The sequence below is a fragment of the Scyliorhinus canicula genome, chromosome 13 (assembly GCF_902713615.1).
Source record: "Scyliorhinus canicula chromosome 13, sScyCan1.1, whole genome shotgun sequence".
NCBI classification, from domain to species: Eukaryota; Metazoa; Chordata; class Chondrichthyes; order Carcharhiniformes; family Scyliorhinidae; genus Scyliorhinus; species Scyliorhinus canicula.
The window spans coordinates 132220689-132235549 of record NC_052158.1 but is presented as its reverse complement, the minus strand read 5'-3'; the positions used below and the strand labels follow the sequence as shown (position 1 = coordinate 132235549).

The window sequence follows — 14861 nt, the reverse complement described above, 5'->3', positions numbered from 1 at the left end:
TGGAGTATTGTGTTCAGTTTTGGTCTCTTTACCTGAGAAAGGACGTACTGGCACTGGAGGGTGTGCAGAGGAGATACACTAGGTTAATCCCAGAGCTGAGGGGGTTGGATTACGAGGCGAGGCTGAGTAGACTGGGACTGTACTCATTGGAATTTAGAAGGATGTGGGGGAATCTTATAGAAACATATAAAATTGTGAGGGTGTGATGAATGATTACGGCACCTTTAATGTAATGATCCCTTTAAGACCGGGTTTGGAACCCTGGGGGACTCCATCTCCGGCTCCAATCCCCCAGGGAGCCATATATAAGGTAATGTCCAGTGGGCAGTGTGCAGTGAGCACGCTTCTCGGTAGCTGTCTGGTTCTCTGCTAATTAAAGCCTTTGTATTACCAATCATCTCTCTCGAGTTGTAATTGAGGGGAATAGATAGGATAGATGTGGGGAGATTGTTTCCACTGGCGGGTGAAAGCAGCACTAATTTAGTGGAATTTAGTGGAAGTGGGCTAGGCCCGCGCCAGAGTGGTTTCCGCTCCACCGGCCGGCGCGAACGGCCTTTGGCGCCCTGCTAGCCGGAGCCGAAAGGCCTTTGCTAGCCGGCTGAAGTCCGCAGCAGCTGACGTCATCCGGCGGAAGCGGAAGCGGAAGAAAAAGAGTGCCCCCACGGCACAGACCCGCCCGCCAATCGGTGGGCCCCGATCGCAGGCCACCATGGGGGCACCCCCCAGGGCCAGAACGCTCCGTGCCCCCCCAGGACCCCGGCGCCCGCCCGCCCGCGCCGCCAATCCCGCTGGCACCAGACGTGGTTTAATCCACACCTTAAAGGCGTCGGAGAATCCAGCCCCACATCATCCCAGTTTGGGGCATAGGTATTTGTCAGAACCATTGGCACCCTCTCCAGCCTCCCACTCACCATCATGAAATGAAATGAAAATGAAATGAAAATCGCTTATTGTCACGAGTAGGCTTCAATGAAAAGCCCCTAGTCGCCACATTCTGGCGCCTGTTCGGGGAGGCTGTTACAGGAATCGAACCGTGCTGCTGGCCTGCTTGGTCTGCTTTCAAAGCCAGCGATTTAGCCCTGTGCGAAACAGCCCATGGACCTCTCTCCCGAATCTGTCACAATATTCCCCACCTCAAACACCACCCGTCTGTTTATCAGCACCGCCACCCCCCCCCCCCCCCCGCGTCTTCATATCTAATCCTGAATGAACTGAATGAAAGACTTGCCCTACCCACCCTTTCCTAAGCCTAGTCTGATCTCCAATCCTCAAGTGTGTTTCTTGCAAAAAGGCCACATCCACCTTTAAGCTCCTGAAGTGCGCGAACGCACACAACCGTTTGACTGGCCCATTCAGCCCTCTCACATTCCGCGTGACTAACCAGGTCGGGGACATTCCACCCCCCTTCCCTGCCAATCATCCCAATCCTTTCTTGGGCCAGCCCCCGACCCTTGTCACGCAACCAGCCAGGCCCACCCTCAGATGCCCACTGTCACCACTTGCTGCGCCACAACAACCACACCTGTCAGCAGCCCCCCCCCCCCCCCTCCCCGCACCCCCACCGTCCCCCTTTCCTCAGAACCAGACAACGGTCCCGACCCCCTCTCCTATGCAAACCACCTGACCAACCTCTCCACTGAACTCCCACTAACTAGCCCGCCCAGCTAGCCTGGCTACACCTATGTCTTTCAATAACTGCAAATGCCAAATTGTAGAAATTGAACATTCGTCATAACCATGCATTTTGTTTCCTTTTCACACATAATTCCCATTTAATCTGTTTCTACTATCCTTTCAGCGGTGCTGTCTAGATTATAACCACACAGGGCATAAAAACTGTTCTCCTCATTTTGCCTCTGGTTCTTTTGTCAGTGTAATCAGTTGCTCCTCATTTACCCGATCAAAATATTTCATAATTTTGAATATCTGAGTTAAATAGTCTCTTTACATTCTCTGCCTTGAGGAGAACAATCCCAGCTCAAGTCTCTCCACATACCTGAATTCCCTTGGCCCTGCTACCATTCGAATAGTTCGTCTCTGCACCTACTTCAAAGCCTAGACATGTTGCCTAAATTCAGTTTCCAGAGTTGGACACAGTACTTCAATTGAGGCTGAACTTGTGCTTTATTCAAATTTAACTTCCTTATGTTGACCTGATTTATAAAGTCCACCTTCTCTTCTGTCCTCTTCAGGAAACAGTTTGGTTGATTAATTTCACTTATAAAAATAGATATCCTCCACTTGAGTGCCTATTTTATCAACAGGACCTTCTCTTGCACTTGGCTTTGAAGATAACTTTCTCCTTCTGGTCATCATTTTCCGATTCCCCCTATATCTTCAGTACTGGACACATGAATTCAGTTGAGATAGAAGCCCACATCTTTCCTGAGCAAATACATAACTGTGGCCTGTTGCGGCGGATGCAACTATTCCAAAGATTCTTTGTAAAATATTTATCCATGGGATGTGGCTGTTTATTGCTGTTTATTGCAAAATTTATTGCCCATCCCTAATTGCACTTGAGAAGGTTGCGCTGAGCTACCTTCTTGAACCGCTGCAGTCCATGTGGTGTAGGTACACCTGTAGAGCTTTCAGGGAGGGAATTCCAGGACGTTGATCCAGCAACAGTGAAGGAATGGCGATATATTTCCAAGTCAAGAGGGTGCATGGATTGAAGGGAGCTTGCAGTTGGTGATTTTGGTCATGGGTTTGGAAGGTATTGTCTTAGGAGTGCCAATCAAGTGAGTTGCTTTGTCCAGGATGGTATTGAGCCTCTTGAGTGTTGTTGGAGCTGCATTCATCCAGGCAAGGGCAGTATTCCATCACACTACTGACCTGTGCCCTGTAGATGATGGATAAGCTTGGGGAAGTCAGAAGGTGAGTTACTCACTGGAGAATTCACAGCCTCTGACTTAGTCTTGTTTCTTGTCTCATTTACTGACCAACATCTGCCACCCTCCAGAAATTTGAGACCATCCAAAATGCTGCTGCCTGTATTCTAACTCATACATTGTACAGTAACACCCCAATTTTAGGATTATCACACTTAAATTCAGAATCCCCCATGATTTAGTTGTGTAACCGCATTCCCATCTTCTGCTCTCAAGTAAAACCTGTAAATTCCTCCAGCTCCGGATTATTTTGCACTGCCACGTCTTTATCTCATCCGTTGGTGGCATACCATCAGCTGTCTAGGTGCCAGGCTCTGGAACTCCTTCCCTAAACCTCTTTAATTCACCGCCCTGCCATGAGACCCACCTTCAAACTTCAGTCCCTGACTAAGTGGCGAGTGATATGAACGAATAGCTCCTTGCTTGCCTCAGTTTCAGTTTTTGTCTTTTTTGTACAAATTACCAGTTTTTAGTGTTCTTGCTGGTAAGTTATAACTGGATCGTGTAACTCAATGTTAGCAGCTGATTAAGAAGTACAAAATAAAAATATTGGGCATTGACAGAACTGCTGTAACTGAACAAATGTATACCTGAACACTGCAAAACCTGCCTTTGCCTCAGGATAAATAAGATCTAAATGAACTTCAAGGGCTTCTTTAAGAGCTCCTGATTTTAAAAACAGCTTTGTTTACAGATTTATAAATTCAATTGCGCAAAATCAAAATATTGCAAATGCTGGTCATCTGGAATAAAAACATAAGTGTTATCAATATTCACCAAGACAGGCAGTATCTATGGGGGAAAGAAACAGAGTTACATTTCTCTCCATGCTGAGTGTCCTGTTGAGTATTCCCAGCATTTCCTGTTTTTCTTATTTGATGTGACCATCAATTCACAAGACACGAGGTTGGAAGTGAACATTGGTTTTAATAGTCTTACAACTGAGCCTGCCTGCGACGAGATGAACTGGCAGCAGGCTCACAACCGCAGATCTTTATACTTCCAGTTAGTGGGAGGAGCCATGGGCGGAACCATGGGCGGAGCCAAGGGTGGAGCCCAGTACAAATTCCTCATCTCCCCCTATGGGCAGAGCCGTGCAACTGCTCGTATACCGAGCTTACAAGAACACAACACATACAATATAACACAGTGTGAATTACTAGGATTGTGATTCACCACATTATTAAAACAATGAACTGGGCATTTGCAATATTATTGATCATGGAAGTGCCTGTGACTCAGCCATTCCTCTGCTCCATCTATTTCTGGAACACTTACCTCTTCTCTGTAGTGTTAACATGTATCCAATTATCAGTTCCCTGATGGAATGTGTGTGTGATGCAGTCACCTTTTATAAGACGTGAACTGAGTGCTTCAATTTCAAACCACATTCCCATAAACTGTGAAATGAAAACATTAAAGGTTCGATTACACAGATTCAACAATAATGGAGAAACAGCATACATGCATTGAGAACACATCACGTCTTCAGATCCTCTCAAATTGTTTCACAATCACTTCATGACTATTTGAAATATGATCACTGTCAAGTACAACAGTCAGTTTACATAAAATTGCCTCAAATCAGCAATGAGATAGTTAGTCCTTTGATAATGTTGTTTGAGGATTGAATGGTGGTTAGGGCACTGGAAGAAGCGTCTGCTGTTCTTCAAAACTGTGTAAGGAAATCTTTTAAGCAACCTTGAACAGGCTTTGCTTTAATGCCTCATTCAAAAGAAAGCACAGCACAATGGTCCTTCAACTTTGCACTAAAGTGTCAGCCTAGAATACATGTTCAAGTGAAGCTTAAGCCTAGAGCCTTATGGCTTTGAGGGGCGTTAATTACCAGTAACAGTTATAAAAAGATGTCAATAATCTGCCATGTGTTTCCACCCCAAACAGGTGCACTTGCAGACGCACACAATACTCAGTCAAACGGATTGACTCATTATTCTATATGAATATAATTCAAGGTTGATGATTACAAGGGATCCAACATTTCTCAGGGCACAATTATATAGATACATGGAATTTACAGTGCGGAAGGAGGCCATTCGGCCCATCGAGTCTGCACCGGCTCTTGGAAAGAGCATCCTACCCAAGGTCAACACCTCCACCCTATCCCCATAACCCCATAACCCAGTAGCCCCACCCAACACGAAGGACAATTTTGGACACTAAGGGCAATTGATCATGGCCAATCCACCTAACCTGCACATCTTTGGACTGTGGGAGGAAACCGGAGCACCCGGAGGAAACCCACGCACACACGGGGAGGATGTGCAGACTCCGCACAGTCAGTGACCCAAGCCGGAATCGAACCTGGGACCCTGGAGCTGTGAAGCGATTGTGCTATCCACAATGCTACTGTGCTGCCCCTAAATTGATGAGATGCCCCCCAATGCTGAACTCACTGCAGTACGCATCCATTTTCATGAGACAGGCTGGATTAAGAGTCACTTCAGGAATCTCTCCGGCACCCAATTGCTCATGCCTGACAGAAATGCTAGCAGGGAATGGCCTAATTCTGCTCCTCTGCCTTATGGTCTTATGGTTCCCACAATGTGGGAAGGATTGGCCCATGTTATCTGAAAATCTGTCAACTCACTGATTCATGTCCCACAAGAAAAGTGACCATTTTATCAATGTTTCCCCCAGTCTAAAATTATTGAGGGATCCAACTCACTTGCCTTGCCCTTATTGGTGGGGGCCACATATGGTCTTATGGAGTTTGGTATGTGGCCAGTGATTTGACATACCAGTTATTACAACCACACCAAGCCTCCTTCCAGCCTGAGCAGCAGGAATTCTTAGCCTGGGGATATCCTACCTCAGCTGCCTCACTTGTTTTACAAAGGAATCGATGGATGTTCTGTCCTTGAGAATCAAAGAACAAAACTCATGGAGTCAAGTAATGATGGGAACAATGTGCATTTCACCAGATTGAAGGATGCATAAAATGAGTAAAGAATTAATCACCCAGCTCTGAAATGGGCATCATTTGTTTCTTCACTTTTCCACAATAACACTAAGCTCACAATTGATGTGCAGTGCATAATACATTAACACATAATCTTGCACCTCATCTTCTCTCCAAAAAGGCAATTATATACTGAAAAACGTGCATTGACGAATGCTGCTAATTTTTCCAAATACCGAATATCGTAACGTTTGTTGAATTAAACCATGCAAGTGAGCGAACGTTTGTTTCAAATTGTTTTGTTTTCATTAAAAAAACAATTGTGGATTCCTTACTGTCAAGAGGACTCATGTGACTTGAAACAAAGAGAATCAATTTCACAGAATCACAGATTCTCTTTAATCTTACTGTTTATTGCATTGTGTTAAGATAAAATGACCTGCAATATTCCTGTGCATTGTTTTGCATAGGGAAAAGATTGGCTTTGGCAGTTAGACAGTTTCTAAGCTGAGTGGCACTCAGGCATCAGTGAGTCATTTAGAACCCACTAATCAGAAATCAGTGATTAGTGATCTGATTAGTGATATGCTTTGTAATCATAGAAAGATATGTTGATTGGGGTCAGAGGGCACCCAGGCGGGTGCCTTGGGGGACACCTTTTCGACTCATGGCACTAGGTTCAAAGTGGGCTGTTAGCGGTGTGCGCAGGTGCACAGCAGCCTTGCCAGCTGCGGCAATGGTGACCCATGCCAGTCCACCCTGACCACAGCCCACATCCTGGTCACCCCCACTACTCCCCCTGACCTTGGCCAAAGCCCCCTGGCCAGCGGCACAACTGTCAGCAAACTGTGGCAATGTAACCTTCCCTGACCCCTCGCTCTCCCTCAGCACCCGCCCTGCTGGTTTCAGGGTTTTAAAAAGTACAAGTGAACCGCGCCGTCGGGAATTCGGAGGTGGAGCATCCTGGAGGACCCGGAAATGATCAGGTTGGGCCCTCTAATGATATGCAAACAGTGTCTACTGTATGTTTTTATAATATTAATAATCATTATTGTTACAAGAAGGCTTACATTAACAATACAGTGAAGTTACGGTGAAAAGCCCCTAGTCGCCACATTCCAGCGCCTGTTCGGGTACACAGAGGGAGAATTCTGAATGCTCAAATTACCTAACAGCGTGCCTTTCGGGACTTGTGGGAGGAAACCGGAGCACCCGGAGGAAACCCATGTAGACATGGTGAGAACGTGCAGACTCTGCACAGACAGTGACCCAAGCCGGGAATCAAACCTGGGACATTGGCGCTGTGAAGCAACAGTGCAGTGCGGAGCGAATCGCATTGATGCTGTTTTCGAAGTGATGGAGAATCACAATTTTGGCGTCGGAAGGGCTGGTTCAGCTCAGTGGGATGGACAGCTGGGTTGTAATGCAGAACAAGGCCAGCAGCGCGGGTTCAATTCCTGTATCGGCTTACCCCAACAGGTGCCGGATTGTGGCGACTAGGGGCTTTTCACAGTAACTTCATACTTGTGACAATAAAAGATTATTATTATTATTATTCTCCAACCAATCACATTTCCCGATTTTGGCATCAGCTGACGGAGAATCCCACCCAAGATTTCTGTTACCTCCGGAGAGAAGAGAATTGATTTCCTCAGGCAAGGCTCGGGTTAAAATCCAATACTCAGATAATAATAATAATCTTGATTATTGTCACAATTAGGTTTACATTAACACTGCAATGAAGTTACTGCAAGCACCGTGCTGTCCGGTCTTCTCAGTAAGTGCCGTTTATTACGATTTGTAAGAGCTGCAGAGACTATTTATTGACGACAGGATTGGCGATGCCACATAACTTCTGTACTTCACGTTACTAACCTCTGACAGAGTGAAATTTTTCTGTACTGGAATCTTTGGGCATGACCTGAAACTTCCTCTGGTGAAACAAATGGAAAGAACTAACAGCATCAGCAGTCGTCCCAGCATGTTGCCGTCTTGGGAGGATCTGAGAGAAAAAGAGGCTCTATTATATTTCTCAAATTCATCACTCTAATTCTGGCATTCTGGAGAAGATTGGATTGGATTGGATTTGTTTATTGTCACGTGTACCGAGGTACAGTGAAAAGTAATTTTCTGCGTGCAGCTCAAGCAAATCATTTAACACATGAAAAGATACTTAATAGGGCAACAAAATGTACACAACGTAAATACATAGACACCGATATCGGGTGAAGCATGCAGGTATGTAGCATTAATCAGGTCAGTCCATAAGAGGGTCGTTTAGGAGTCTGGTAATGGCTGGGAAGAAGCTGTTTTGAATCTGTTTGTGCGTGTTCCCAGACTTTTGTATCTCCTGTCTGATGGAAGAAGGTGGAAGAGTGAGTAAGCCGGGTGGGAGGCATTTGCAAATGACAGATAATGAGAAAACTGAAGCATCTCTGGAAAATATTGGAGAGAGGGAAATCACTTTTAAAAATCCTTCCCAATATCTTGCCTGGGTTGAAGGGGGGAAAGGGGGGGGGGAACACCATACAGTGTGTGAACCTCCTTTACAAATGAGCGAAATTCGAGTATCTCTTTTCAAGAATCTCAACCTTTGCAACACACTTTACCCCAACTCTAACAACGAGTTGTCAACAATCTACTGGTCTGCTTCCCCCTCCTGATGAAAACACGGCAACTACAGAGATGAGGAGATGGGAATTATCATGCTTAACAATGGTTTGATCAAGCAATCTGCATATTTGACAAAGATTCACCCAGACTCGAAACGTGAGCTCCCTCCTCTCTCCACACAGATGCTGTCAGACCTGCTGAGATTGTCCAGTATTTTCTGTTTTTGAATTAGATTCCAGCATCCGCAGAAATTTGGTTTTATAATCTGTATGTTTTAATCAGCTCCGTTCATTCTCGAGGAGGGAGAGATTTACTTGACTAGAAGAATTGTCACGCTTTGTTCTCAGCCAGGCCCTTGAGTTGGCGGTTAAATCCAACGCTTTATTTTCTCTTCCCAAATATCGGTTCCTGACAGCAGCACACATTTATATTCATCTTTATTTGTGTCTTACATTATTAGGCTTACATTAACACGGCAATGCAGTTATTGTGAAACTGCCCCAGTCGCCACACTCCGGCGCCCGTTCGGATACACTGAGGGAGAATTCAGAATATCGAATCCACTTAACAAGCACGTCTTTCGGGACTTGTGGGAGGAAACCCACGCAGACACGGGGAGAATATGCAGACTCCACACAGACAGTGACCCAAGCTGGGAATCGAACCCGGGACCCTGATGCTGTGAAGCACCACTGCTAACCACTGTGCTTCCATGCCACCCACAATCACATTTCAGCCTCCAGTCACCCTGTGTGAACAGTCCAGGCTTCCCTTCCTGCTTCTTCATTTCATAATTACTCTCAAACTGGACTCAGTCGCTCATTCCATCTCGGGGTTCCTCAGGACATTTACCAAACTGTCCCCACGTTTCAGTTCAAACAGGTTTCACTGACCAGCTCATCTGTCAATGCAGTTTGCATAAATTAACCCCATTTATTTAAAGCAATAATGTGAATATATTCCTTCAGAAGATTGCAAATCTCTTTGTATTAAACAAACCGACTCGTCCATGGAGTTACCAGGTAACCCAGCCAGTTTCCCCATTCCAGGGAAGGCTGCTTTTTTTTCCAGTCCGCACGGTAGCACAATGGTTAGCACAGTTGCTTCATAGCTCCAGAGTCCCAGGTTCGATTCCCGGCTTGGGTCACTGTGCGGAGCCTGAACATTCTCCCCGTGTCTGTGTGGGTTTCCTCTGGGTGCTCCGGTTTCCTCCCACAGTCCAAAGATGTGCAGGTTAGGTGGATTGGCCATAATAAATGATAAATTAGTGTCCAAAAAGGTTAGGTGGGGTGACGGGGTTGGGTGGAGGTGTCGCCTTAGGTGGGGTGCTCTTTCCAAGGGCTGGTGTAAACTCGATGGGTCGAACGGCCTCCTTCTGCACTGTAAATTCCATGAAATATTTCTATTAAATCTAGTCAAAATTGGACAGAAAACTCGGCAAACATCATATTTTAGCAAGAGGGTTCAGGTAACTCCCTTCCACCGCATCGCAGTCATTCCCAATAGCTTACCCTGGAGCAAAGTGGAGATTTGAAGGGTGATGTGTTCTGCAACTGCCCCCGAATTCCACCTGATGTGTCCTGGTGTGTGCTGCACAGCCCCACAAGCACTCCTTATATCTGAGTCAGCGCTTCCCAAACAACTGGATCGCAATTAGCAAACAGGGCTCGGCATCCCGCGCTCCCGGGGGAGATCCCAGTCATGTACACGTCCACATCAGTCATCTGGAGATAGATGGTGCTAGCTCTCCGCAGCAAACTGCTTTGTAACTCAACATTTCCCTCATGTCTTATTTTATTTTAATGAATTATATACATCATGGAATGTATTCCAAGGCATGAATCCTCCTCCCTTGTTAGATCTTTGTTGGGGAAGTGTCACTTCAGCCAGTTGTGCACAGGGTGCTGCTGAAAGGATATTTATTCCTCCGGCCCTTCATCCGTGCTCCCAAACATCCCCAAGTCCCGCCTGCATTCAATCACAGCTGTCCGTTGTTAAGGGGCAAAGGTTAGTCTGTATACGGCAAGAACCCCCAAACAGCAATTAAAATAATGGCCAGTCCATTATCTGCCACAGTGTCCCTTCCAAAATTAAACCTTTTCCATCTCACCTCCCCATTGTGTAAATAAGGTGCTCCATTCCTGCAGCAACCCGCTGCTCAGCTGCTACTGGGACTGCAGAGCGAGTGTCATCGAGAATTACAGCAGGTCCCTGGGGCCTGTGCCAAGAACAAAGAGTTGTTCAGATTTAGCTCCACGCTCCAACTTTTCCCCCAGAACCCTCGAAATTTCTATTCAGATCACATTCTCATGGTGCAGTGGGTAGTGTCCCAGACTCTGAACCAGACCCTCCGGGTTCAAGTTCAGGGCTTGATGTTCAAGGTGAAGCCAAACAGGTTGAATATCAACATGCAAAACCTCCCAACACTCTCCAATGGGCAGGTGGTAAGCGCGGGAGAGATTCCTGGTCAGCCATACGGTGGGAAGAATTGGAGCCTCTCCCATCAACAGCCAGAGCTCCAGGATGCAACACGCATGTAAAACCGCACATTACCATAGCAACTCAGACTTGTTGGGGGAGGGCAGAGAAGACAATCCATTCGATGTAATTATTTGGACAGTGGGACCCTGGCTTTGAAAATAATGTTCCGGTAAAATCTCGTTATGTAAACCAGGTAATGGCCGTACACTTAACCATCACTATATTTCTATATTTGGGTCATTGGGCAATTGGAAAGATAATTTAATGTGGCAAAACCAACCCTCTGCGCGTTTTAAGCACCTGCTTTCTCTGCAAAACAAGACAAGCAACTGAGATGCTAAAGGAACAAAACCCTGCGTGGGTCACTCCTCTGTCTGTCTCTCTCTCTCCATCCATTCAAGTTGAATGGCCCACCCTTACTGTGCTGGCCATCAGGCACCTATCTATTCTAATCCCATTTTGTATGATGTGGCATTTCAAGTTCTCATCGAAATGCTTTTTAAATGTTGTGAGGGTTCTGGCCGCTGCCACCCTTTCAGGCAGTGAGTTCCAGATTCCCACCACCCTTTGGGTGAAATTTTTTTTCCTCAAATCCTCTCTAAACCTCTTCCCCATTACTGTAAATCTATGGCCCTGGTTATTGATCCCTCAACTAAGGGGGAAAGTGTCTTCCTATCTACCCTATCTATGTCTTTCAAAATTTTGTACCCCTCAATCAGGCCCTCTCAGCCTTCTCTGCTGTAGGGAGAATGAGCTCAGCCAAACCAGCCTTTTTTCATAACTGAAACACTCCAGCTCAGGCAACATCCTGGTGGATCTCCTCTGTACCCTCTCTGTTGCAATCACATCCTTCCTGTTGTGTGGCAACCTGAACTGCATCCAGTACTCCAGCTGTGACCTAACAAGCTTTTTACACAGCTTTATCATAGCCTCCCTGCTCTTATATTCTATGCCTCGATTAATAAAGCCAAGTATCCCATATGCCTTCATACTCATAAACACCTTCTGTACCAGTTGTACTGCCTTTTGGGACTTAGGGATATGCACCCCAAGGTCCCTGCAGGCACTCCTCCCCACTGTAATCTATTTGTACATGTGTGAATTTCGGGCGGTACAGAGGTGCAGTGGTTATCATTGCTGCCTCATGGTGCTGAGGACCTGGGTTCGATCCCGTACCCTGGTCACTGTCCATGTGAAGTTTGCACAGTCTCCCCGCGTCTTCATGGATCTCACTCCACAACCCAACAAGATATGCAGTGTATGTGAATTGGCCACGCTAAATTGTCCCTCAATGGGAAAAAAGAATTGCGTACTCTAAATTTATGTTTAAAAAGTACATGTGTGAACTTCGTGTGCGTGTGTGTGTGAAAATCGGAGGGGTTTTATATTTTTATTTTACTGAGACCATGTTACCTATGACAAAACTATCTCCTTTTTGTTTTCATTCAAGAAAATGTGTCTTTTATGGTCAGAGCATGTAAACAGTTAAACCCTCACTGAATTGGCAAACATATTGTAATGAAATTCAAGGAGGAAAAAGAACCTTAAACAGCGTTTGAGAACTACTGTAGGCCTCTGAACGTTTGCCAGCGAGGAAATGGCCACACGCAAGCAGTTCATGTTTTTTCACGATCTTCGGGCTTGTGCACATGTGTCGGCTGGTAAATGGCGCCACTTTGTATTATTGTTCTTAAGGCCGGGAACTGACGCTGCACAAATACTCTGAAGATAATGACAAAAACTGAAACAGTGCAAAACTATAGGCCAGGTGACCCGAAGAAGAACGACATTGCAGGGATGATGGTGGCGGCTCAAGTCAACTTGTTTCGCAAAAAGAAGCAAAAGCTCCTCACAGCTTCACTATTTCACCCATTGTGGGGTCTGGGTCTGTAACATAAAGCAACGGATCGTCAGCATATAAGGACACCCTGTATTCCAAACTACCCCCTCCCTATCCCCGCTGCTTTATCCACTTCCACTTACCCAAAGCTCTCAACTCAATGACTGAGGGTTCAATTGCTGAAAGCAAATAGGAGAGGGGACATCGGACACCATTGCCTTGTCCCATATTCAACAAGGAGCACTCAGAGCTGATGATGTTGGTATGAACACTGCCTGGGGGCCCTATACCTTTGAAATAAACATAAACTTTGACCCTCAACCAGACCACTCCAGGACTTCAAAAAGGTGCCTCCACTCCACCCTATCAAATGTTTTTTCTGCATCCAAAGACACAATCGCCTCCTGCACGGGCCCAGCGGAGGGGGAGGGAACAATATTCAAGAACCACGCAATATTCGCCGACAATTGCTGACCCTTAACACAGCCTGTCTGATCCTCCACAATCACTCCAGGGAGACAGGGCGCCGGCCTTAATGCCAATACCTCAGCCAGTATCATCACATCAACATTCAAAACCAAGATAGGCTGGTATGACCCATGCTCCTTTGGCTCCTTATCCTTCTTTAACAGAAGAGAAATAGAATCCTGCGAAAGTGTAGCGGGTGAAGACCCCCGGACAAGGAATCATTAAACATATCCACCGGCAACGGAATCAGTTGGTCCGCAAACTTCTTGTAACGTTCCACAGGGAACCGATCAGGCCCAGGAGCTTCACTTGTCTATATTCGCCCAATACCCATCAGATTCTCTTCAGGGCCTAACGAGGTCACCAACTCTTCCCGACTACCCCCCTCCTATCACTGGAAGATCCAATCCATCTAAAAATGTCGACATATCCAAACTCCCCCCCTTCCCTCCCACCGGGGGCTCCAACCTACAGAGATCCTAGCAGAAAGCCTCAAATGCAGCATTGACTTTATCCGGGGTGGAAATCAAGCTGCCTCCCAAATCCCTAACCTGCATAACCTCCCAGGAAGCCGCCTGCCGTCTCAGCTGATGGGCTAAGAGGCAGCCCATCAGCTGGCTCACCGCCTTGCCTGTGGACAACTGATCAAACTGCACCTGCAGCTTCTTCCTCTCAGCCCTCACCAGGAGCCCTGGGGTAGGATCACACACCTGTGGTCTACCTTCAGGATAGCATCCACCAACTTCTGTCGTTCCACCCTTATCTCCCTATCCATATGCACCATATATCATATTACCTCTCCTCTAACCCATCAAGGCTTCCCAGAGAATGGAAGGCGAGACAGATTAGTTCTTATTGAACCCAACATACTCCTCAATAGCCTTAGACATACACCCACAAAGCCCCCTCTCCACCAGTAACCCTACATCCACCACGGCAGTCGCTGAGTGGGACCCAACTCCAGAACCAAGTCCACAAGGTGCGGACAATGGCAATGACAATGACTGAGTATTCTGCCTTTGTTACCCAAGAGAGAAGAGATCTACCTGATCAATTCTGGAATATATCTTGTGGACTGGAGAGAAGAACGAGAATTCCATATCCCCCTGGTGCGTGATACCCTATGGATCTAACCCCCCTTCCTATTCCGCTTCATAAGCGCCAACAACACCTTCGACACCCACGGAAGAGCCAATGACTTTGGGCTAGAATAATCCAGCTTTGGATCAAGTATGCTGTATAAATCACCCAGAAAAATCAGTCAGTGCGGATCCAAATCTGAAATTGACGCCGACAGCTTCCTAATAAATGTTATACCATCCCAATTCGAGGCATATACATTGACCAGTGCCACCAGCCAAGGACCCAGTAATCATCACATACCTGCCATATAGGTCTGTAATGATCTTGTCAGCTGAGAAAATAACCTGATTATTAATCAAAATTGCTGCCTCCCAGGCCCTGCCGTTGAAGCCCGAATGAAACACCTGGCTCGCCCACCCCTTAAGCAGTCTCATCAGATCCCTCACCTGCAGATGGATCTTCTGCAAAAACACCACATCAGCTCACAGACTCTTCAGATGAGCAAATACTCTCAACCTTTTTACTGGGCCACCCAATCCCTTTCATTCCAGGTGATTAACCGAAT

At 46.4% G+C, this 14861-nt stretch overlaps 1 protein-coding gene across 1 annotated transcript in view; it reads right to left on the bottom strand.

Moving 5' to 3' along the window:
• Nucleotides 1–10076, bottom strand: part of LOC119975651 (apolipoprotein D-like) — a 29835-nt gene extending 19759 nt beyond the window's left edge. Inside the window, exons 1-3 of the mRNA XM_038815433.1 lie at nt 9936–10076; nt 7687–7813; nt 4170–4291 (exon numbers count right to left, since the gene is read on the bottom strand). Coding sequence (XP_038671361.1) covers nt 4170–4291; nt 7687–7794 — 230 coding nt within the window. The 5' untranslated portion in view covers nt 7795–7813; nt 9936–10076. The remainder of the gene's footprint in view (nt 1–4169; nt 4292–7686; nt 7814–9935) is intronic.
• Between the last annotated feature and the right edge of the window lie 4785 nt (nt 10077–14861).